Source organism: Centroberyx gerrardi, chromosome 5 (assembly GCF_048128805.1).
Source record: "Centroberyx gerrardi isolate f3 chromosome 5, fCenGer3.hap1.cur.20231027, whole genome shotgun sequence".
Classification (NCBI taxonomy): Eukaryota; Metazoa; Chordata; class Actinopteri; order Beryciformes; family Berycidae; genus Centroberyx; species Centroberyx gerrardi.
The window spans coordinates 17865712-17884657 of record NC_136001.1 but is presented as its reverse complement, the minus strand read 5'-3'; the positions used below and the strand labels follow the sequence as shown (position 1 = coordinate 17884657).

The following is an 18946-nucleotide window of genomic DNA, read 5'->3' as shown; positions in this document are numbered from 1 at the left end:
TTAATTAGCAACTTATGAAGACTGCCCAGGCTCAAATATTCATTAAACTGAATCACACACTATGGAAGCAGGGTGATGAAACGGGCAGTCACCTCTTTGAACTGTATTTTCATCATCCTTGTTGCCCCTCTTTAATATCATTTTGTTTCATAAATCATACCTACAGTATATAGATAGATACCTAAAATGTCTTCATTTTCAGGTACAACGTTTCTATTCCCAGAGTGGAGAGGAAAAAATGGGGCAAGAATTTGGCATGTGTACTGTATGTGGTTTCGTCATTTGAGCCCATTTCACATTTTATAAAATATGCTTTGTATTTTTCCATAATAAGATATTATTTGGGGTAATACTAAAACAGGTTAAAATTAAAACCAGATTAAACATGAAATAAACAAGAAATAAATTAACAAACACAAAAAAATAAGCCATAAAGACATACATTTATGATATAAATGACGATATTTTCATCTCATGTAAATTCTGGACAGCATTTGATATGTCCTGTTTCGATAGAGAGAGAGTGTATATGTATTTCTGTGTGTGGATGTATGTGAGTGTGTGTGTATGTGTGTGTGTGTATATGTATATGTGTTTGACTGTGTACAAACAGACGACTTGTCATGGCTTACAGGAGTTGTGTCTCATTAGATATTAGCATACTGTAATCCTAAAATGTAGCATTAATATTCTACTCATTGTTTTCAAAGTTGAGCTGGTAGAGTTTGCTCCACCATATGTTCTGCCTCTGTAAATACTCTGCAGCAGATAATAGTTATGTGAATGTGTTTACAGCCACAGACCATAAAGAGTCACCGTGTTATCTTGCTTTTAAAATTTTACAATACATCCGGACCTCTATAAATTACTTTACCTTGTGCTTTTGGATTTCAGTGTGTGTGTGTGTGTGTCTGTAAGTGTGTGTGTGCAAGTGCATGTGCGAGTGTGTGTGTGTGTCTGCGTTTGTGTGTGTGGACCCTTGTAGGATGCCTCTTCTCTGCCTGTCAGTAGGCAGCCTTGTTCTGAAATTCTCCCTCCTCCCTTTGTTTTTTCTCTCTTCCTATCTTCCTCACCAAAGCAGATGGTATGAGTGGGCAAAACAGGAGCTATTTCTAATATATCTCTCCATTTAATCTATTTGTTTGTTTACTGATTCACCTTTGTGTTTGGATCTCTACATAGTGTTTACAGGGCTTTGAAAATGTAGCTCAGCATGTTCTTTTCATTTGTCACCAGTGATCAGCATGTCTATCCAGCATTATCCCTTAAATCTAATCTGTCTGTGTGGGAGGGCTGCACATTCCCTCAAAAAAAAACATCTTATCGACATTTTAGCATCAAACTGTCTTCACACACATTGATCTGTGCGGAAAATGTTCCTACACAGACAAATATTTATGATTAACATAGTTTAATGAAAAAGAACTGCATGTCCCATGATTTTATCTCATGATTTAAGTATGTCATGTCCATAAATAAATGTATGAAAATATAAATTCTTTGTTTTTAATCTGCCACTATACACTTAAGAGGGTATTAGAGACAACCACTTTGAGCTGTTATGAAATGGCATTTTCTCCTTATATAATCATGTGTTAACTGGGCTCAGTCTCAGCCATAGGCTTTTCATAAATGGGCACATGGACGACACGGAGGTCAGGACTCAGAGAATCACAGCTCATCTGCAGAGAGCAAAAAACCTACAGGAAAAGCATCAGTTCATACAACGTCATGCTTGCACAGATGGCTCCTTTTAGTTAAACACAAAATGTTTCTTCACTAGATAGTGGTTGGGAAGTGATAGGTGCTTCAAATTCACTTTTTACAGCATTTAGCAGACATTCTTTTCCACATCGACTTTCATTGAGTGAGTTCATACGGTTTCAGTGTCTTGCTCAAGGACACTTCAACAGGACGTGATGGATTTTTGATGGATCCATTGGCTGTTACTTGGATTGAAGCTTACACCTCATGGTTATGGGACAGTCTCTTTAAACACTAGGCCACCTGATCGCCTCTCAATTTCAGAGGTTGTCCCTGTAACATTCCTGATCACAACTGAATAGAGAGTAGTACGTTATTCTCTGCTCCCAAAATAACAAAATTGACTGGTGAGGAAAGAGAACTATTTGTCTGGCCGTTATACAATTTCTTGAACTTTCTTGCCCAAAGCATACAACAAATCTGTTCAGTAGATCATATCAAGCACAGTGTGCTATTAACCAAATATTTAGTACACACGGCTTGCTAATGATGTAGACCTGAATTATTTTCCTCTGATTTACATGATAAAAAAAAAAAAAAAATTAAGTCTAGAGTTTATTTGCACATTTAAAGCAAAAACATACAACCAATTCTTGAACAAAAAGTGATGTCTCAATACAATAAATAAAGTTTACATAATTTGCTTCAACATAAATACAACATTACAACATTGAATTGTGTGATAATTATTTGTACAAAGAATATTGCTGTTAATGATATGATGTTTATATTTCATAAAAACCAAACAGTCTCCAGCACTTAGGGATATTGTATAATATAAATTACTACTCACTCTCATCCTCAGTAAATTGAAACCCCCCCCTCTCTCTCAGATAACAGTCAAGTGGTTTACTGGATGTACTGTGATATAGTGTAATTTTCTATTCAAGTATATTGTGATATTTATGTCCATTACCTTTTTAATAAAAGAGTAGTACTGATTGCAGCCAAACAGTAACATTGCTTTAGTAGCTAGGTAGTAAAGGTAAAAGTGTTCCTAAGATTAGTAACTGTATCACTGATAGTTTTTCGAATAATAATAATATAATGAAATGTAACACACTTGCAATATCTTTTTTTGTGGAAAAGTGAATGTACACCTCTCACCCTCATTCTTCACTTATCCTTAGATAAAAGAAAAAAATGAAAGTATGTCAATTTGCAAAGAAACAACACATGGATATTTATCTCTTGACGCTGTATCTCATCTCTTACTGTATGCATATTGCAGTTAGACAGTTGTGTAAGTACTGTTAAGGACTGTTGCTAGTTATCTTGCTGCTGTAGTAGTCCTGCAGGCTAATCATCCTGTGGCACAACAGTGAGGTATGTCTAACTGAACTCCTCTGGGATCTGCCCTGGTATCCTAAAGCCGCTCTGCCCGGTTTGATCTAGAGTGTTCCTAGGGCTGGATGTGGCAAAGCTTGCACGGGTCTCCACTGTGCAGCTCGTCCTGTGGAGGAACTGCAGGAAGTTCTCGTGTCCGGAGCCCTCGTGGCTGGAGACAGCCAGCTCCACTGGCCGGGCTGAGTAGCAGCGCCTCAACTTACAAAGCTCCTCCCTGATCTGCCGGTTGAGAAGCCCATAGAAGAATGGATTCATAGCAAAGGAGGAATATGCCAGCCAGGTGACCACTTCCTCCAGGTCAGCGGGAATCTTGGGTGAAGCGTCTAGTGTCAGATGGAGGTGGAAGGCAAAGTAAGGCAGCCAGCAGATCAGAAACTGGCCAACTATAACCACCAGAGTGAGCGCCGCTTTACCGCCTCCAAAAGGCCGATCGCGAGCAATCCTGCGGGGGGCGTTGCGGGTGGTGATGATGGTCGTCTGGCTGTTGATTGAGTCTGAGCGATGCTTCATTTGGCTGGCTGTCCATGAGGGCAGGGGCCCATGCTGGCGGGCAGCCACACGCGCCACCTTGTAGACGTTACAGTACACAGCAAAAATAACAACCGCAGGTAGGCAGAAGCAGGCGACACAGAAGAACACAGAGAAGGCCCGTCTGTGGCCGCTGTGGCTCCAGTGCAGCGAGCAGTGTGCAGCACTAATGGAGCTCAGGCTGCCATACGACGGCCACCCAAACACAGTGGACAATCCCAGCACGGCAGAGGCCACCCACACCATCACCATGACAGCCGCGGTCAGCTTCAGTGTCATCTTGACTTCATAACGCATGGGGTGGACGATGTAGTAGTAGCGCTCCACGCTGATGGCCGTGATGGTGAAGATAGAGGCAGCTATGAGGAATACATTGAGGAAGACATAGACTTGGCATTCCAGCACAGTGAACACCACACCAGCAAAGTAAGGGGAGCTGGACACAATTCCCAGAGGCATAAGCAATATGGCACACAACAGGTCCACTGCACACAGGTGGCACACAAAGGCAAATTTCCTAAGGTGAGGGGCTTTTATGACAACCACCAGAACAGCAGTGTTGGCCAGAAGTGCCAGAACATTCAGGGTCACCATGAAAAAAATCCCTGACAGGTCCTTAAAGCGTGTCTGGGAGTTGGGGAGGGTGCCCAGCTGTCTGCTGGGGGCCGAGGGCATAGGTGGCCAAAAGGTGGTGCTGTCATTGAACTCAGGGGTCGGAAGTGAACCAGTCTCCTCCATGATTCAAAGTAAAGGTTTCAAAGTACACAACTGTATTCCAGACTCCCCCATCTTTCAGTAATGCGACAGAAGAATCCTCCACAGGTCAAATGAAATTCTCTTCATTCCTATTGGGGAGAAAATAAAGGTCATTATAACAGGTCATTTATGGCATTTATGGCAAATCTTGTAAATTAAAGCTTGGATTGTATCTTGCTGAAAACAACATAGTTTAGGTACATCATGTTCCAATTCTAAAATAGTCAGCAGGACAGATGTTGAAAGTTAGATTTCATCTGCATAAGCACTGTTAAGCCCTGTCCTGTTTAATGATTGGTATATCCATCTGGGACAGGCAAACATAATACTGTCCGGAGCGACTACCAATATATCAAAACATTAAGCGGTTTGCCTTCATTAAATGTAATACTTATTATCATTTTATAGACTACATACTGTAGCATTCCCCATAGTGACTGGTAATCAAATGTGCAACATATAAACATTCAGAGTTACAATCCTTACTGCAGCATCATGGCCTTCAAGAGCACATATCTGGTACCTGCCGTTTCCCCTTAAAGGTATGGCAAAGTGAATCAATAACTGTTCCCATAACTCATTTGTGGGAATATTTAAGAAGGGGTGCTCTCCCGCTTGGTGAGGTAGGGACATGATCAATAGGAATAATTCATGGAGGACACCCTGTCTCTCCTCCATCCGTCCCCATCCTTTTGAAATGAAAGATAATGAGTGTGCTTGTTTTAGCCCAGCTGCAGGGAGCAGGCTGCATTGATTAGTATGTGCTCAGTGTCACCCTGCATAACGCCATCAAAGCCACAACCTCTTACCAGGAGAGGTCTGATCCAGAATCGCGGGGCAAATTCTTACCAGAAATTAAAAATAACCAACAACTACTGGGTGAATATTCCTCTTTTGCTGTGTGCTTGAATTCACTGCAAATGAGGATGTAGTTACTGGACATTAAAACAAGTATGCTGCGTCAAATGGCAGTGCTGCAACGCTATGAGCCATTAAACTTCAACTGCATGGCAACTGCATCCCTATAACAATGTGTGCCTCTCATGCATGAATCTGTTGAACTTCTGCTGATATCATAATCAGGTTTCTAATGTATGACTGTGGAGGCTGCTGTGTCCTAAATACATGTGCCTGCTCACTGCCAGTGATCTACTGATGCTCTCCCCCGCTGTAATCTTCTCTGGTGGACAGCTATTGGCATGCCACGTTTGTAATGAGATTTATCCCCAGGAAGGACTAGTACATGTACATTCTCATGCATATTATGTAAGGGTGTCCTCGTTTTCATCATGTTCCAGTTGCAGCACATGCAGCATATGCTACAATCCTTAAGGTCCACGCTTCACTTCTAAAACGGATGATCATTTTCAGCCACTAGTCTTTTCCACTTAATTTAATTCACTAATACTTTTTAATTGTTGTTTCAGCACAAAGACCAGCAATAAGGGAGAAAACGCCTTTGTTGTAGTTCTGCCTCGTTGGCACATTTTTAAGTAGACACAAATCATCACATCATTTTTCTAAATTATCATTAGGATGAGGGAATTATGCAGGTCTTTTAATCCCCTTTAAAGCTGTTAATCATAGCATGCAGTGGAACAACTTGTAATCCCACCAGTGTGATCAGCTTCTTAATTATTTTAAGAACCAATTTTAATTCTAGAATGAACTGAAGTTAATATTCCAAGCATTCCACTGATACCACCCATTTTATGCCACATCAAAAGAATATTAGTAGTATTTAGGGATATAGATGTCACAAGTTTGAATGGGTCAAACTAGCTATAACCTTGAAAAAAAAAACCTATATATAAAGTATATATATAATTTGTTTCAATAGGCAAACTCTAGCTCAAATGTGAGGATTGGCAAAATTACATTAATTTAGGATACATTTAGTTATATTACCTTTGAAGGAAAAAAGGCCAGAAAAAAACAATTGGTTGAATTGGTGAAAATAGGCTCTTATAAAATGTGCAGCATGGCATACATTTCTGCAGATACACTTGTGAAATTGAGAAGACCATATGCTGTAGGCCCTGTACTGTCCTGGTACAGCATCAGCATGACATAGCTTGAACCATATGACTTTCTGCTGCAAGACAGTCTATGTGCGATGATATAGCAACATTTTTGCTGTTATGCCTCATTGTTGAAAAAACAAACTATGAATTTAAGGACTGTCTAAACTTTATGAAATATCATGCCCAGAAACTAGAGATCTGGACCATTCAGAAGATGTAATGTTTGTCTGTGGATGCTCAAGTGTTTGCTGTCCAACACCAATCTTGATGACCTTTCAGATACCAACGGTTACTGATACCAACTCATTGTTTGAGCTTTTCCAGCCGAAGTGTTCTTAAATATCTTGAGAGTCTTGTGTTAGCCTTATAGAGTAACTTTCCACCATTATTATAAATTATTGCATGGTCAAAAGTTGACCAGATTGCCTTTGTACATAAGGGACAATTACACATTGTTAAACAGCATGTTGAATGAATAATAAGTTCCTATTCAAACATCATCTATCACTCCCCCACACACACCCAAAACCAAGTATGGTGCTCAATTTTTCAGTGTCAGACATCCTCTTTGTGACACAGAAATGAAAGTGCTTGTGAAGTAAAGCTCTTATGAATCTGCAGTGGATAACTCTATATACAGAATTACACAAAAAAACATACCATCGTTTTTTCCTTTCAATATCAAACATACTACATTAGATACATACATTACAACATACAACATACATTAGATAGCATATAGACTTGCATTATTGGTGCATTATCTTTATCTTCCTTTTTGATATTATCTTCTCCAATGACAAAGACAAATAGCGTCAAAGCTGGAATTAACCAAAGAAAGTTAGGTTAGTCTTGTGTCTCCATAAGCACTTACTTAAACCTGCTGATTGAGCAATACAAAAACTTACCAAACAACTTTTGTCATGTTTTTCAATTTTGCCGTAGCTCCTCCAAAAAGTCTTTTTCCAAATTGTATCCAAATTTCCAAAGCCCGCTGACAACTTGTCTCTCCACAAGAATCCTTCAAAGTGCCAAAGTCAAGTCAGGTGTTATTGTTTCCTGGTGTGGAGACTGCAGGTGGACCGCACAGCGCTCTTATCAGGATCAGTACTACACTATGGAGCTATGCTGCCTTGCAACCTCTAATGAAGACCATAGTTCCTCTGATGAACAGACGGATGAACCTTGGAAGGACCTCGGGGCAGTATGGTATCAGCAGAGAGAGAGGTGATGTGTTGTGAGTCCACTGAGACAGCACAGCTGGCTCAGAGGGGGGGGAGGAGCCAGCAACTGGTCATTGTTCAAATCACATCTTTCAAGAGAGGATGACTCTATGAAACCGCACCCACCAACCATGTCCCACCCCCCCCCACCCCCCACACACACACACACACACTGCCTTTCATCTGTCAGTATGTGGCAGTGACTGTCACACATTGTACACTACTCTGCCTTCACACATGCTCCTCTATTCTCCTCTGCAGGCTTCTCCTGGGCCCCAGGAAAATAAACAGACACTGAAATATAGGTTGGATTCACTCAGCTCATTCGCCATCTTACACACAGCTGGAAATCTGGAATACACTTTTTATACTGTATGTGATCACAGAAATTAGTGATGCAAGTCTTCCTGATTAATCATAAAAACCTTTGCATCTGCTTGGGGTTGCACTTATGTCTTGACTCCATCAAATAATACAAGCCCATGTATCAGAACAGTTGCACCCTTTATGAACTGGGTCAATGCTTGAAGAAGAGCATGAAATGGAGCTCAGCACTGACATCTGTTGGTTGTTGGGAAAACAAGAAAAGTACATTCCCATGAGAACATACAGTACAGTTCTGTGCTGATGTACAGAAGTGAAGATAACAGAATGATATCAACCGTGAAAGTTTATTGGCCCTCAGTAAAGCACAACAAACAATGATGTGATGTGACAGATATTGTGGAAGCAGGAAGGTCGACAACCACGTACAGCATACTCTGCAACTGCATAAAAACTATTCTAGAAATACAGTACCACTTGGTGTAGATGCAACGCAGAAATTGTCGTGAAGTACAGGGAAGACACCGCATCTCTATTAATTAAAATGACATTTCATATGTCCTACCTCCACTTACATAAACCGGCTTTATCCAGTAGATATACAGTATAACGACTTCACAAAGACCAACTTGACAAACTTGTTATTTGTCAATCACCAAAGATCATCAGCCACAAATACTACCTCAAATAAGTAAAAATTTCATAAAATAAGAAAACCTGGTTGATTTTACCATTGACATTCATGCATTTTTGACATTTTACATTGCTGTTCAATGGCTTGGTTCGGTCCCCAGGTCAGACCTTACACTGTTTTACACGCATAGGGACAATGGCAGTTGTCAATTACAGTAAAACAAAACCTAGGATTGTAAACAGCATTAAAAGATATAATGAACACTAATTTTAATATCAGCTAAAGGACTAGATTTCAATACCAAATGTACTAGACATATTGATTGAAAAAGGCAACGTGTCAAGCATAGCTACCTGCCATGAAATACTGGTGAACAAAAGGAGACAAAAAAATAAAAAATATTCTCCTGACCCCCATCAACTATAAGTGACACCCATCATTTTTCATCAGAGAATTTTCAGACAGGATTGAAGCGTCTCGGGAAGAGATTTGATCAACAAGAAGTTTGTGTTCAGCTTTACCCAATCCCAGTCTTTTCTTCAATAATTTGTCCTCATTATTCAGTTTCGTCCGGATTGCCGTTTTTATTTGGCTGCTATCAACACCGAACTTGTTTCCCACGTGGTCTGGAAAAGGGTAAGAAACACATTATCAAAGTTTTCATTATCAAATACACATAAAAAAAAAATGTCCAGTGACTGATAAGGCTTGTGTGCTTAAAATTCAAAGATATTAAGATCTTCTATACAATACCAATAATATTCCTCAAGATTTCAGGTGGGAGTTGAGGCTTTTGGCAATCTTCTCCAGTAACGTTGGTCCTTCGGCCTTGCAGAGAGTGCGTGGCCAGGGTTTCTCTGTCAAAAAGCATCATCAGCAGGGCCGAGGTATACTTTTTGAAGTCTGTGATCTCCGAGACGCGCTCATAAAGATTCTTAGGGACTCTCAGACCCTCGGAGAGATAAAGATAGTTTTCATCGTCCTGAGGGCGAAAACAAACAAATCTGTGAAGATGCATTAACAAAAAACAGCTATGGAAAATATTCTTCATGTAAACAATCTTCCCTTATTGAAGTGGTTTCCTATGGGGTGAGACCTGGGCTCAAATGCATGTTCGCCTCCAACCACATTCAAGTGAACTGACCGATGTTCCTAAAAACAGTACTGCTGTGAGAAACATCGAGCATATGGGCGCTGACCTCTGGGATGTGATGCAGCATCCTCATGTCCGCCTCAGGCTCAGTGAGAAAAGAGATGGCTTCGTCTTCTGTGTTTTGCGGCGCAACTGCTGCCTCGCTTCCTTGCTGGACATGGTCCAGAGTCGCTCGCAGTTCCTGTGCCGTGTGTCTCATCTGCACCATGAGGCTGTTCATCTCTGCCAAAGGGTATCAAATAGATGAAAATCACTTAAGAAATGACATGGCCGAGCAACTTTATTCAGTATCCATCATAGCTTCCTATAATTATTTTGGGTTGGGATGTGTTCAAAACCCACAGGACCACAATCAAAATAAGTCATGCAACTGTATTGTTTCATCTTGACAGATATCATGCTGTATTTCTGTTAGTATATTGTTATTTCATTTATCAAATTAATCAAATCCATCAGTCCTTCAACCCACCTTTCAGCTCCCTCAATTCTCTCTCGGCCAAAATCCTACATCTGCGTTCATATTTGAGTTGTGCTTGCAGTTGCTCTATTTTCATAAGAAGACTTATTGTGTCTGTTCTGATCCCTGGACTGGCATCATTTTCTTCTTCAAAGTCAATAGGTTCAGCCTGCAAAGTACAAAGTTAAAGTTAAACACGTTGGCATGTTTAGTAAGCTAAAACAATTAGGCAAACATTTATTAAAAAAAAAATAAAAAATAAAAAAAAAGCAATAAGTAGGCTAGTTAAATCGTTCACCTCTTGATTGGGAAAAGGAGAGTAGCTGGGAGCTTCAGAGAATCTGTACTTATCCTCCACGGGATCACAGCCAAAGTCCTGTGTGTCTGAGCCAATCTTTATCATTTTGACTGGTGGTTGTGTTGGTGCCGCCACAGCCCGTCTCTTGGGTGGCATGGGTATAAAAAATCTGGAAAGAGTAGGGGTTGTTAAATGTATAAAACACGCCGAGCCTTACTTTTTTGGCATAGCATGGAGTAAAACTTTGAGTCAAACTTTTTCACTCGTTCCGAATGATGAATTGGTCCATTTTAAACGCGTTCATGTGAAAAAAGTTAGTTAATATTGCATCCTCCACCCCCTGCCCATCACCCCTCCTCCTAGCCCTCAGCTTGCCTACAGCTGGAACCACTGAACGATAGAAACTGTCTTTAACAACAATCACATCAAAAAAACAGCTTTTCACATTTTGCTAGTTCATAAGAGCCTCACCTGGCTGTTCAGTTCGGTTTCGGGAATGCTATGTAACGATACGCATTGAGGACAAAAGACAGCGCAGTAAATGGAAATACTGCGTAGTAGAGGAAGTAGTAGTACTACTGCAGTAGTGCAGTACATAGATCCTGATACAATTACAGGTGAATATTGGAAGCTGCGCAAAATGTTCCCGGCAAAATGTTTGTGAAATACGGTTCCTCTGTTTATCTTTCACTATATATGTGAGAAATGTATGTAAGGTTATTGTGTAGTGTAATTTTAATTTTTCCAATTATGTGCGGAACAAATCTGAGAAAACTTCTTCCTCGAGGGAAGTATTTCGCCTCAGTACAAGTTTCCTGCTCATCTAAACTTGGTTATCTAGCCAATGAAAATTCAGATTTGTATTGCCGTCAGCCTGCTTGGCCATTTAGATGTCTGCGTTTTAATAGAAGGCGGGACATGTTAGACATTTTAGTGGGCGGGGCGAAAGCAGCTGTGAAGATCAGCCAATCAGCGTCTCCATTTCAACAGCCGCTCAACCTCATAGTTTGGTTGAAGTGTGTACCCATGTGGGATCAATGTTGACTTGCCTAGACTAGTTGGGTAGCAGCGCTATCCATAATTATCATTTACTTTGAAACACCGTCTGCCGTGTTTCACCATGTCTTCTAATTTCTTCATAAAGAAAAAAGAAAACCCAAAGTTTTCCAAAAAAGGAAATAATTCAACAGTGTCAAAACGAAAGGTAACGGAGCAAAACTTGTTAGCAGGGTAGCTAATGCACACTAACTTACCTTAGCTGTAGACCTTACACTAGCTACATCTTACCAGGTTATGCGCTTTCCTAGCATGTTGACTTGCTTAAGTTAATTTACCTAACCTGCGGTCTTAGCACTAACTGAATTACGCTATTTAAGACACTAAGTTAACCTTAATGTGTGTTAGCAGCTGTCTATAAGTTGTAGTCAAACTTTCCCTTTGCTAACCTCTTGTTTTCTACTGGCGCAGAGCGATGGGGTCTCTGGAGGAAATAGTAAAGGACGAGCAAAGAAACCCAACTCCAAATACAACGAGGAGATTTCCAGTGACTCAGAGGCAGAAAGGTGAACTTCTGATGTGCTGAGTGATGGTTATGCATTGATAGCCATAGATGTAAAAAAGTTTTTATATCTATGTTGATAACTACCTACTTTCTGCGTCCTGGGGCAAGAGCACAGAACTAATTTATCTAGTCGCTACTGTTTCTGTTACACAGCCCTGCAGTGCACAAGAAAAGGCAGGCCAATGAAGAGCATGAATATGACGAAACGCCACAGGAGAAGAAGCTCAGATTAGCTAAACATTACCTTGATCAGTTAAGGGATGAAGGTAAGTCTTTTGGCCTATGAGCTGTTGAGCCTTCATGATTAGCCACAGCAAGACTACAACATCAAGACTTAAGATTGTAGTCTGAGCATACATGTATGACTTTTTGTGTCTGCTTTCATCAGAGGAAAAGAAAGCAGAAGAGGAAGCCTTTGAGACGGACCTGGTTGCTGGAAGGCTTCAAGACGAAGTGGTAAGATATTTATTTTTTTAATAAGTCTGTATGTTGGATACAACATACTTCTCTTGCTTGTTTTTGGAGTTTATATTAAAGATAAATGATATTTATGATGTTCATCTTGCTGTGTACTTTATTTCCCACAGCTTGAACAGAAAGGAAAGCTCCAGCGACTTATTGCCAAAGATGTAAGTGTGTGAATTTTCTGTCAACTCCTATGTTAATCTCTTGTGTTTCCATTGCATGCTCAGTATCTTGGAAAAAGCCATATATTAACAAAGTGACATGATATGCATTTAATTTGTCTGTTTTTTGTCCTGGCTTCTAGCTGATGCCACCAGATGCCTCTGAGATCCGGTTGTTAAGAGGGCACAAACTGCCAGTTACCTGTCTGGTCATCACCCCTGATGACAAGTGCATCTTTTCTGCTGCTAAAGACTGCTCCATCATTAAATGTGCGTATACACTGAAATGGTCTGAATGAAAATGTCTGAATGAAAATGGTCTTACAGCTGAGGAGGCTAGAAGGTTATTGCCTCAATGGCCTGATTTGGTATTCCCAGTCCAATTAGTTGTTTCCTTATATTTTCAGGGGATGTTGAGAGTGGTAAGAAACTGCACACAATAGCTGGTGGAAGGAAAGGTACAGAGGATCGCCATGTTGGACATACCGCCCATGTCCTGTGTATGGCCATATCATCAGATGGGAAGTACTTGGTGAGTAGTCCACTCCTAGCAAATCTGCTCATAATCTCAGTCTTGGTAAACTTGATTTGAAATATAGGCCTATCTACTGAATTATGTTAATTATGTATGTTTAAGTATTACAATCTATCATTTCTGAATGTTCAGTTCAGTTAGACTTGCCAAAGTGTGACATATCAAAATTGTAACAGAATCAACTTTCTCAATACCTTTTCAGGCCACTGGAGACATGAACAAACTGATCATGATTTGGGAGGCAGAAACATGTACACACCTATATAAATTCACAGGACATAGAGGCCCTGTGTCGGTAAGCTCTCACTCTCTCTCTCACAATATATCCTTATGTATAACCCTATGCATAAAATAACCTCCCTGAGGTTTTCTCGTGAATCATATCAAACCTCTTTCCTTCTCAGGGTCTTTCCTTCAGGAAGGGAACTCATGATCTGTACAGCGCCTCTCACGATCGCTCAGTCAAGGTGTGGAATGTGGATGAGAACGCCTACGTGGAAACTCTGTGAGTAACGGATTAGACTGAAAGCTCATTTATCTTTATTGCCCAACATTTGCATCTCTGAATGTTGCTGTCATTGTGAATCTCCGTAGCTTTGGGCATCAGGATGTCATCACAGGACTGGACAGTCTGAGCCGTGAGCGCTGTGTGTCCGCAGGCGGGAGGGACCGCACCGTGAGGGTGTGGAAGATAGCCGAGGAATCTCAGCTGGTGTTCCATGGCCACGAGTGAGTCTCTCTTTCTGTCAGTTTCCTGTGTTATCACCTCCCGCTGTTGTATCTCGCATATTGTCACAAGTGAGTTTTTTTTTGGTCTGGTCTCACTCGTGGGCTTTCTTCCAGTTCCTAAGGGGCTCATCCTGTCACTGAGCCACTCCATAAGGCCAGTATAAAAACTCAGTGGTGCCGACTGATAACAGGCACAGTATTCTGAATTTTAAAATTGTGGGAAAATATTTCTTTCAACGTTAAATTTTTATGTAACGTAAAAGATTTTACTTATTTTTTGCATTTAAGTGAGTAGGTAAAATGGAAGATGCTATCCAAGAGGTAGTGGGGTAAAAAATAACGGCAATTTTTTTTTTCTGTTTCGGATATGTATTAGTTGATACAGCTGAATTTAGCATGCGAGTTTGGGGTTCAGTTTTAGGACAAGGCTGCGGTTTACCATAAATTATTCTTAATAGCAACCCAGCAGATAGTGATTATTATTTTCCATTTGGAATGGTATTTTTGCATTATTTTTGTGACAGTAATTTAGTTATAATAAACCATAGCAAATTAAAATAAGTTAACTGTTTCACAAGATCATCCTTTAGTGCCCAGTTTGCAGGTTCCTTATGCAGGGATCAATATTGTCCTCTAATAATCAGAACCTTGGTGAATCCAGTGGAGTATTTTTTTTCCATTATCTGCTAAAGGGTTAGTACAGGTCCATTGATGGACAGAATGTCGCACTGCTCTGAAGAAAGTACAGTTTGACTAACACATCTGTGTCTTGGCCTTTCTCTATTGTAACTGCTTCTGCTTGGGTCACCTCCAGGGGTTCAATCGACTGCATCCAGCTTATAAATGAGGAGCACATGATAACAGGCGCTGACGATGGGTAAGACATCAGCTGGTAGATTTTCAGTCACATTGTGTGAATTACAGTTTTTTACAGGATGTAACTTGCTTATCCTTTTCATTCACATTTCTCTTTTTGTGCCCTCTCTCAATTTTCGGAACGCCTCAGCTCCGTGTCTCTTTGGAGTGTCAACAAGAAGAAGCCCCTGAGCACGGTGAAGCAGGCTCATGGTTGCCATGGCGATGCGGGGCTGGAGCAACCTCATTGGGTAGCATCAGTAGCAGCACTTCAGAACTCCGATACCGTCGCCTCAGGTGCCTCTGGCTGTGAGAATCCTCTTCACAAGCTTTTCAAAACACACTTACACGTACACACACTGTGCAAAAGACTTTCATTAAAACTTTGCACAGTGGAATGTGTCCTGTTGTGTAAAATGCTAATTACATCAATGAAATTAATAAGATTTGGACCTGATAAAGCATCATACACATTCAAAATACCCATAAGTACAACAGCTGTCACATTTATGTTTGGCTTAACTGCACTGAAGATGTTTGGCAATCTGTAACAGTATGAAACAACAATGGTTGTTTCTTTACAGGTTCCCACAACTCGAAGGTGCAGCTGTGGAAGTGTGGCCAGGGATTTCGTGGGCTGCAGCCTCTTTTCAGTGTGCCAGTGGTAAGCTCAGACCTGCTTGTCTCTTTTTGTTTGAAATTGTATTTCTTCAACTAATTAGACAGACTTCTTGAATAAATTACACAATGCTTCCCCAGCTAACTTTTCTCAATATCTGGGTATTATGGAAGGAGGGTGGGGGTTTCTTGGACCACTGGGTCAGGATCTTGATTGGATTTGGGGTCTTCAGCCACACTTGTCATCTAGAATGGGACTTGTATTTTTGACCCTGAAGACCTTTATTTTCTCTCTGTCCCTACTTTCTCTCTCAGACGGGGTTTGTCAACAGTCTGAAGTTTTCAAGCTCTGGCCAGTTCTTGGTGGCAGGAGTTGGACAAGAGCACAGGTAACTGGACTAATGGTCATGTTCCCATAGAAACTGTCTGTGTGGGTCATATTGACTAATGACTGGTAGCGCAGATTCAGATTCCAATGATTGGGTGGGAAAAAAGGCCACTAGATGGCACTGTTAATCCATTCTGATTCAGTTAATATTCCCAAAGCAGTGAAAACACATTTCAATGTTTCACATTGTTTCCAGTTCACCCTCACCTGTTTTCAGTTTTCTTGAAACAAGTGACAATATCTTGAAATAAGGTGGATCACACCGCTAGTGTCAAGATAATGTCACTTGATTGAAGAAAACTCTTGAAATGCAGCAATTTACATTGGAAAGAAGTTAAATTACTTCACCCCATTGGCAGATTTATTTAATTGTTTTAAGAAAAATAAGGTTTTAAGACTCAATACTAACAAAAAATGACAGATGAAAAAGATGGATATTTTTTGCAGTGTACACTAGTGGATAATGGGTGAACCTGGCCTGTACCATTTGAAATGCAGAGCCTGCTGTCGGCTTGACAGAGCACCTCAAAGGAATTCGCCATGAGACTCATGATCTAGATGGGTCATATTTGAGGCAGTCATACTGAATAAAAGGAAAATTACCAAACAGTAAACCTAGGAGGAATTTAATTAGTGTAGCAATCAAGTGTACCAGTAATTGTAACATCCGTTTTTGCTGGGGTACAGATTATTGCTCACTGGAGATGAGAAAAATTCTAAACAATTGACTTTGCTTAAACGAACATCATTTTCTAAATTATCTTTGCACTGAGTATAGCCAGTTACTTTAGTGGTGTGGTATGATGCTCTGAAGGAAAAGTGGGAGTAACGGTGCATGTTTGATAGCGTAAAATATGGGCATGTAGGGAACCATCACAAATAGATGTTCCTCAACGCACCTTCACACTAGTCTGTAGCAGGCAAAAGCCCATTGTGATGCATTTTGGGAACTTGGTGTGAGCAATGCATGATAATACCAGGTTGAAATAAATCTGCAATGATGACTTTCACCCAGAAGTTTGAGGGACTTAACAGTTAGAGAAAATATCTAAACGTTTTTGTCGCTATTTAGAGATTTTGGGGGTTTCTGAACTCTTGGTGTCGATGTCGCCCTGGTATTCTTTCAGTTTCCTTTGTTTAAATTGTATTTAGTCAAGTGAATTGGCATATTTTGTACTTAAATCTTGAGAATCAAAAATGGCTAAGCTCTAGCCTTAGAATATCAATATTTCAAATTCTACCAATTATACAGAGTCTGTTCATTTTTCATGATTCTTGGTTTCTCTTTGTATTTCTGCAAGATTGGGCCGATGGTGGAGACTAAAAGAGGCAAAGAATGGGCTGTATGTTATTCCTCTCAAAAGAAAAAGTCCTCAGCAAGAAGAAGACAAGACTGCTGAATAGTGGATTGTTAAATGTTTCCATATTGTTTTTTCTTTTTTGTAAATTAAAGTTCTTTAACAATTGCCTGTTTATCATGTTTGTTTATCCTACTTAACAGCTTCATTGAGAGGAAAAATGCAGCTTGTATCCTATTTTAAAACCATCTTTGTGCGGTGATTTCATCCTACAGGCGTTTGCTATGGGGTTCCCATGTGATTTAGTGATTGAAAAGTGCTTTTAACAGCTTGTGCCTCAATGAAGGCATCAGACCAGTGTGGTGGGGTGGGCTGTGACTGGACTGGCCCATAATATTTGGTGAGAAGAGCCCAGTCTCTTAGGAGTTGATGCAGTCAACTCCTATCCAAACTCTCCATATCCAAGCTTTCCTACGCTCTTTTTCAGATGATTTTGAACCAAACTAGAGGTTTTGTGTTTTGTCATTTATTTTTAGGGAATTTTGCTGAAACTGTGCAACCTGCACTGATTGTGCTGAGAAGTGAACATTTTCCTAAAATTACCAGGGGCCTGTCTCCTGAGGCAAGATTAGTGGGCTACTGGGCTTAAGTTTGGATTTAACCCTGGCTTTTTATATTTTAAACTGTGGCTTCATGATGGGGCAGTGATGAGCCTATTTACTTGCACATTTTTTCCTCCAGCAATAGCCTTGGCAGAAGCAATTGTGTTACTTTTCTGATATATTTTTTGTAGCCTATTTTTTTCTCATTTATTCACTATAATAGTTTATTCTTCTTGATGGAACATAAGTGTTAGTAATCCATTTCTTTCCAATACTTAACGTGTTGATGTTGTCGGTAGCATTTTGTTTCCTAGGGTGGAAATCTCATTTTGAAATTAAACTCATGTATGGATGGACTGCTATGGTGTCAGGGCACACACATCACACATTGGGAAAAGGGAAACGGTGACATAATTTCACTTGACCCAAGAAGAAGATAAGCTGTTTGTATTTAAAGGGGAATTCCACTTATTTCAATTAAGGACAAGGCCAAAGACGATGCCAAATCAAGAAACAAAGCTCTGTGATGGAACACTGATGTAGATTGGACTTAGACAGTGGATTGGAGGATGATTCACAATACTGAGTTTAATGTTTTAGTAGAGATTAGATAATATGGCCTCGTCCCCAGAAAATAATGGTTACTCACATACCTTGTCCATTTATTCCAGTTTTCTATGGAGCTGTACATCTGTGTACCACTACACTTGGATGTAGCAGTGACAAGGCTATGGAGCTGAAATCCTTTTTAAAAAGCTGTACATGAAAGATCAAAGAAGTGGAAAATGTGTATAATGAGTTGTAAATGCCTGCTGTGATCTCAAAAAAGTGTTTTTTGGTGTTCACATGCATAATTGCAAATACTTTACTACTTTTAAACGGCAATATGCAAGGATGCATGACAGCTGGAAATACTCCATTTGTAATGTGTATTTGCATATCAACACTTAAAAGCACATACAACTCTGCAATTGATACAAATATTTAAGTCCTACAGTAAGCATCCTTGGGATAATTAGGGACTATTATATTTACTTATTTTATTTCTGATAAATCAAATGTGGGAGCTTGAATTGTTTCTCATGGTGAATTTACATGTGTGTTTAACATTTCATGATGGGAGCTCAAACCAGTTAGATCACTTGTGCAGAGTTTACTTCTCTTTTCAGCCTTTCTGCATTTTAGTGGATATTATCAGGATTTGGCTGCAATATTTGACTTGCATT

At 40.1% G+C, this 18946-nt stretch overlaps 3 protein-coding genes across 4 annotated transcripts; 1 reads left to right on the top strand and 2 right to left on the bottom strand.

Annotated features, from left to right (window-relative positions):
• Positions 1-3096: 3096 nt before the first annotated feature.
• On the bottom strand, positions 3097-4377 carry LOC139908568 (putative G-protein coupled receptor). The gene has a single exon (XM_071895319.1). The coding sequence runs from the start codon at positions 4375-4377 to the stop codon at positions 3097-3099; it is 1281 nt and encodes a 426-aa protein (XP_071751420.1).
• A 3743-nt stretch (positions 4378-8120) lies between these two features.
• Positions 8121-11103, bottom strand: LOC139908544 (uncharacterized). The gene is made up of 6 exons (XM_071895276.2): positions 10980-11103; positions 10509-10677; positions 10223-10379; positions 9800-9975; positions 9354-9582; positions 8121-9226 (listed from the first exon to the last, which is right to left on the bottom strand). The coding sequence occupies exons 2-6, from the start codon at positions 10662-10664 to the stop codon at positions 9021-9023; spliced, it is 924 nt and encodes a 307-aa protein (XP_071751377.1). The 5' UTR covers positions 10665-10677; positions 10980-11103; the 3' UTR covers positions 8121-9020.
• Positions 11104-11528: 425 nt separating this feature from the next.
• Positions 11529-17286, top strand: rrp9 (ribosomal RNA processing 9, U3 small nucleolar RNA binding protein). Of its 2 annotated transcripts, none has more exons than XM_071895199.2 (15): positions 11529-11712; positions 11976-12070; positions 12223-12335; positions 12458-12525; positions 12657-12698; positions 12839-12965; positions 13103-13227; positions 13433-13525; positions 13635-13735; positions 13825-13959; positions 14774-14836; positions 14966-15111; positions 15399-15478; positions 15748-15821; positions 17122-17286. In XM_071895199.2, the coding sequence occupies exons 1-15, from the start codon at positions 11629-11631 to the stop codon at positions 17222-17224; spliced, it is 1449 nt and encodes a 482-aa protein (XP_071751300.2). In that variant the 5' UTR covers positions 11529-11628; the 3' UTR covers positions 17225-17286. The 2 variants fall into 2 exon arrangements, with proteins under 2 accessions (XP_071751300.2, XP_071751299.2); XM_071895198.2 differs by having other exon boundaries at positions 14966-15123.
• Positions 17287-18946: the final 1660 nt, after the last annotated feature.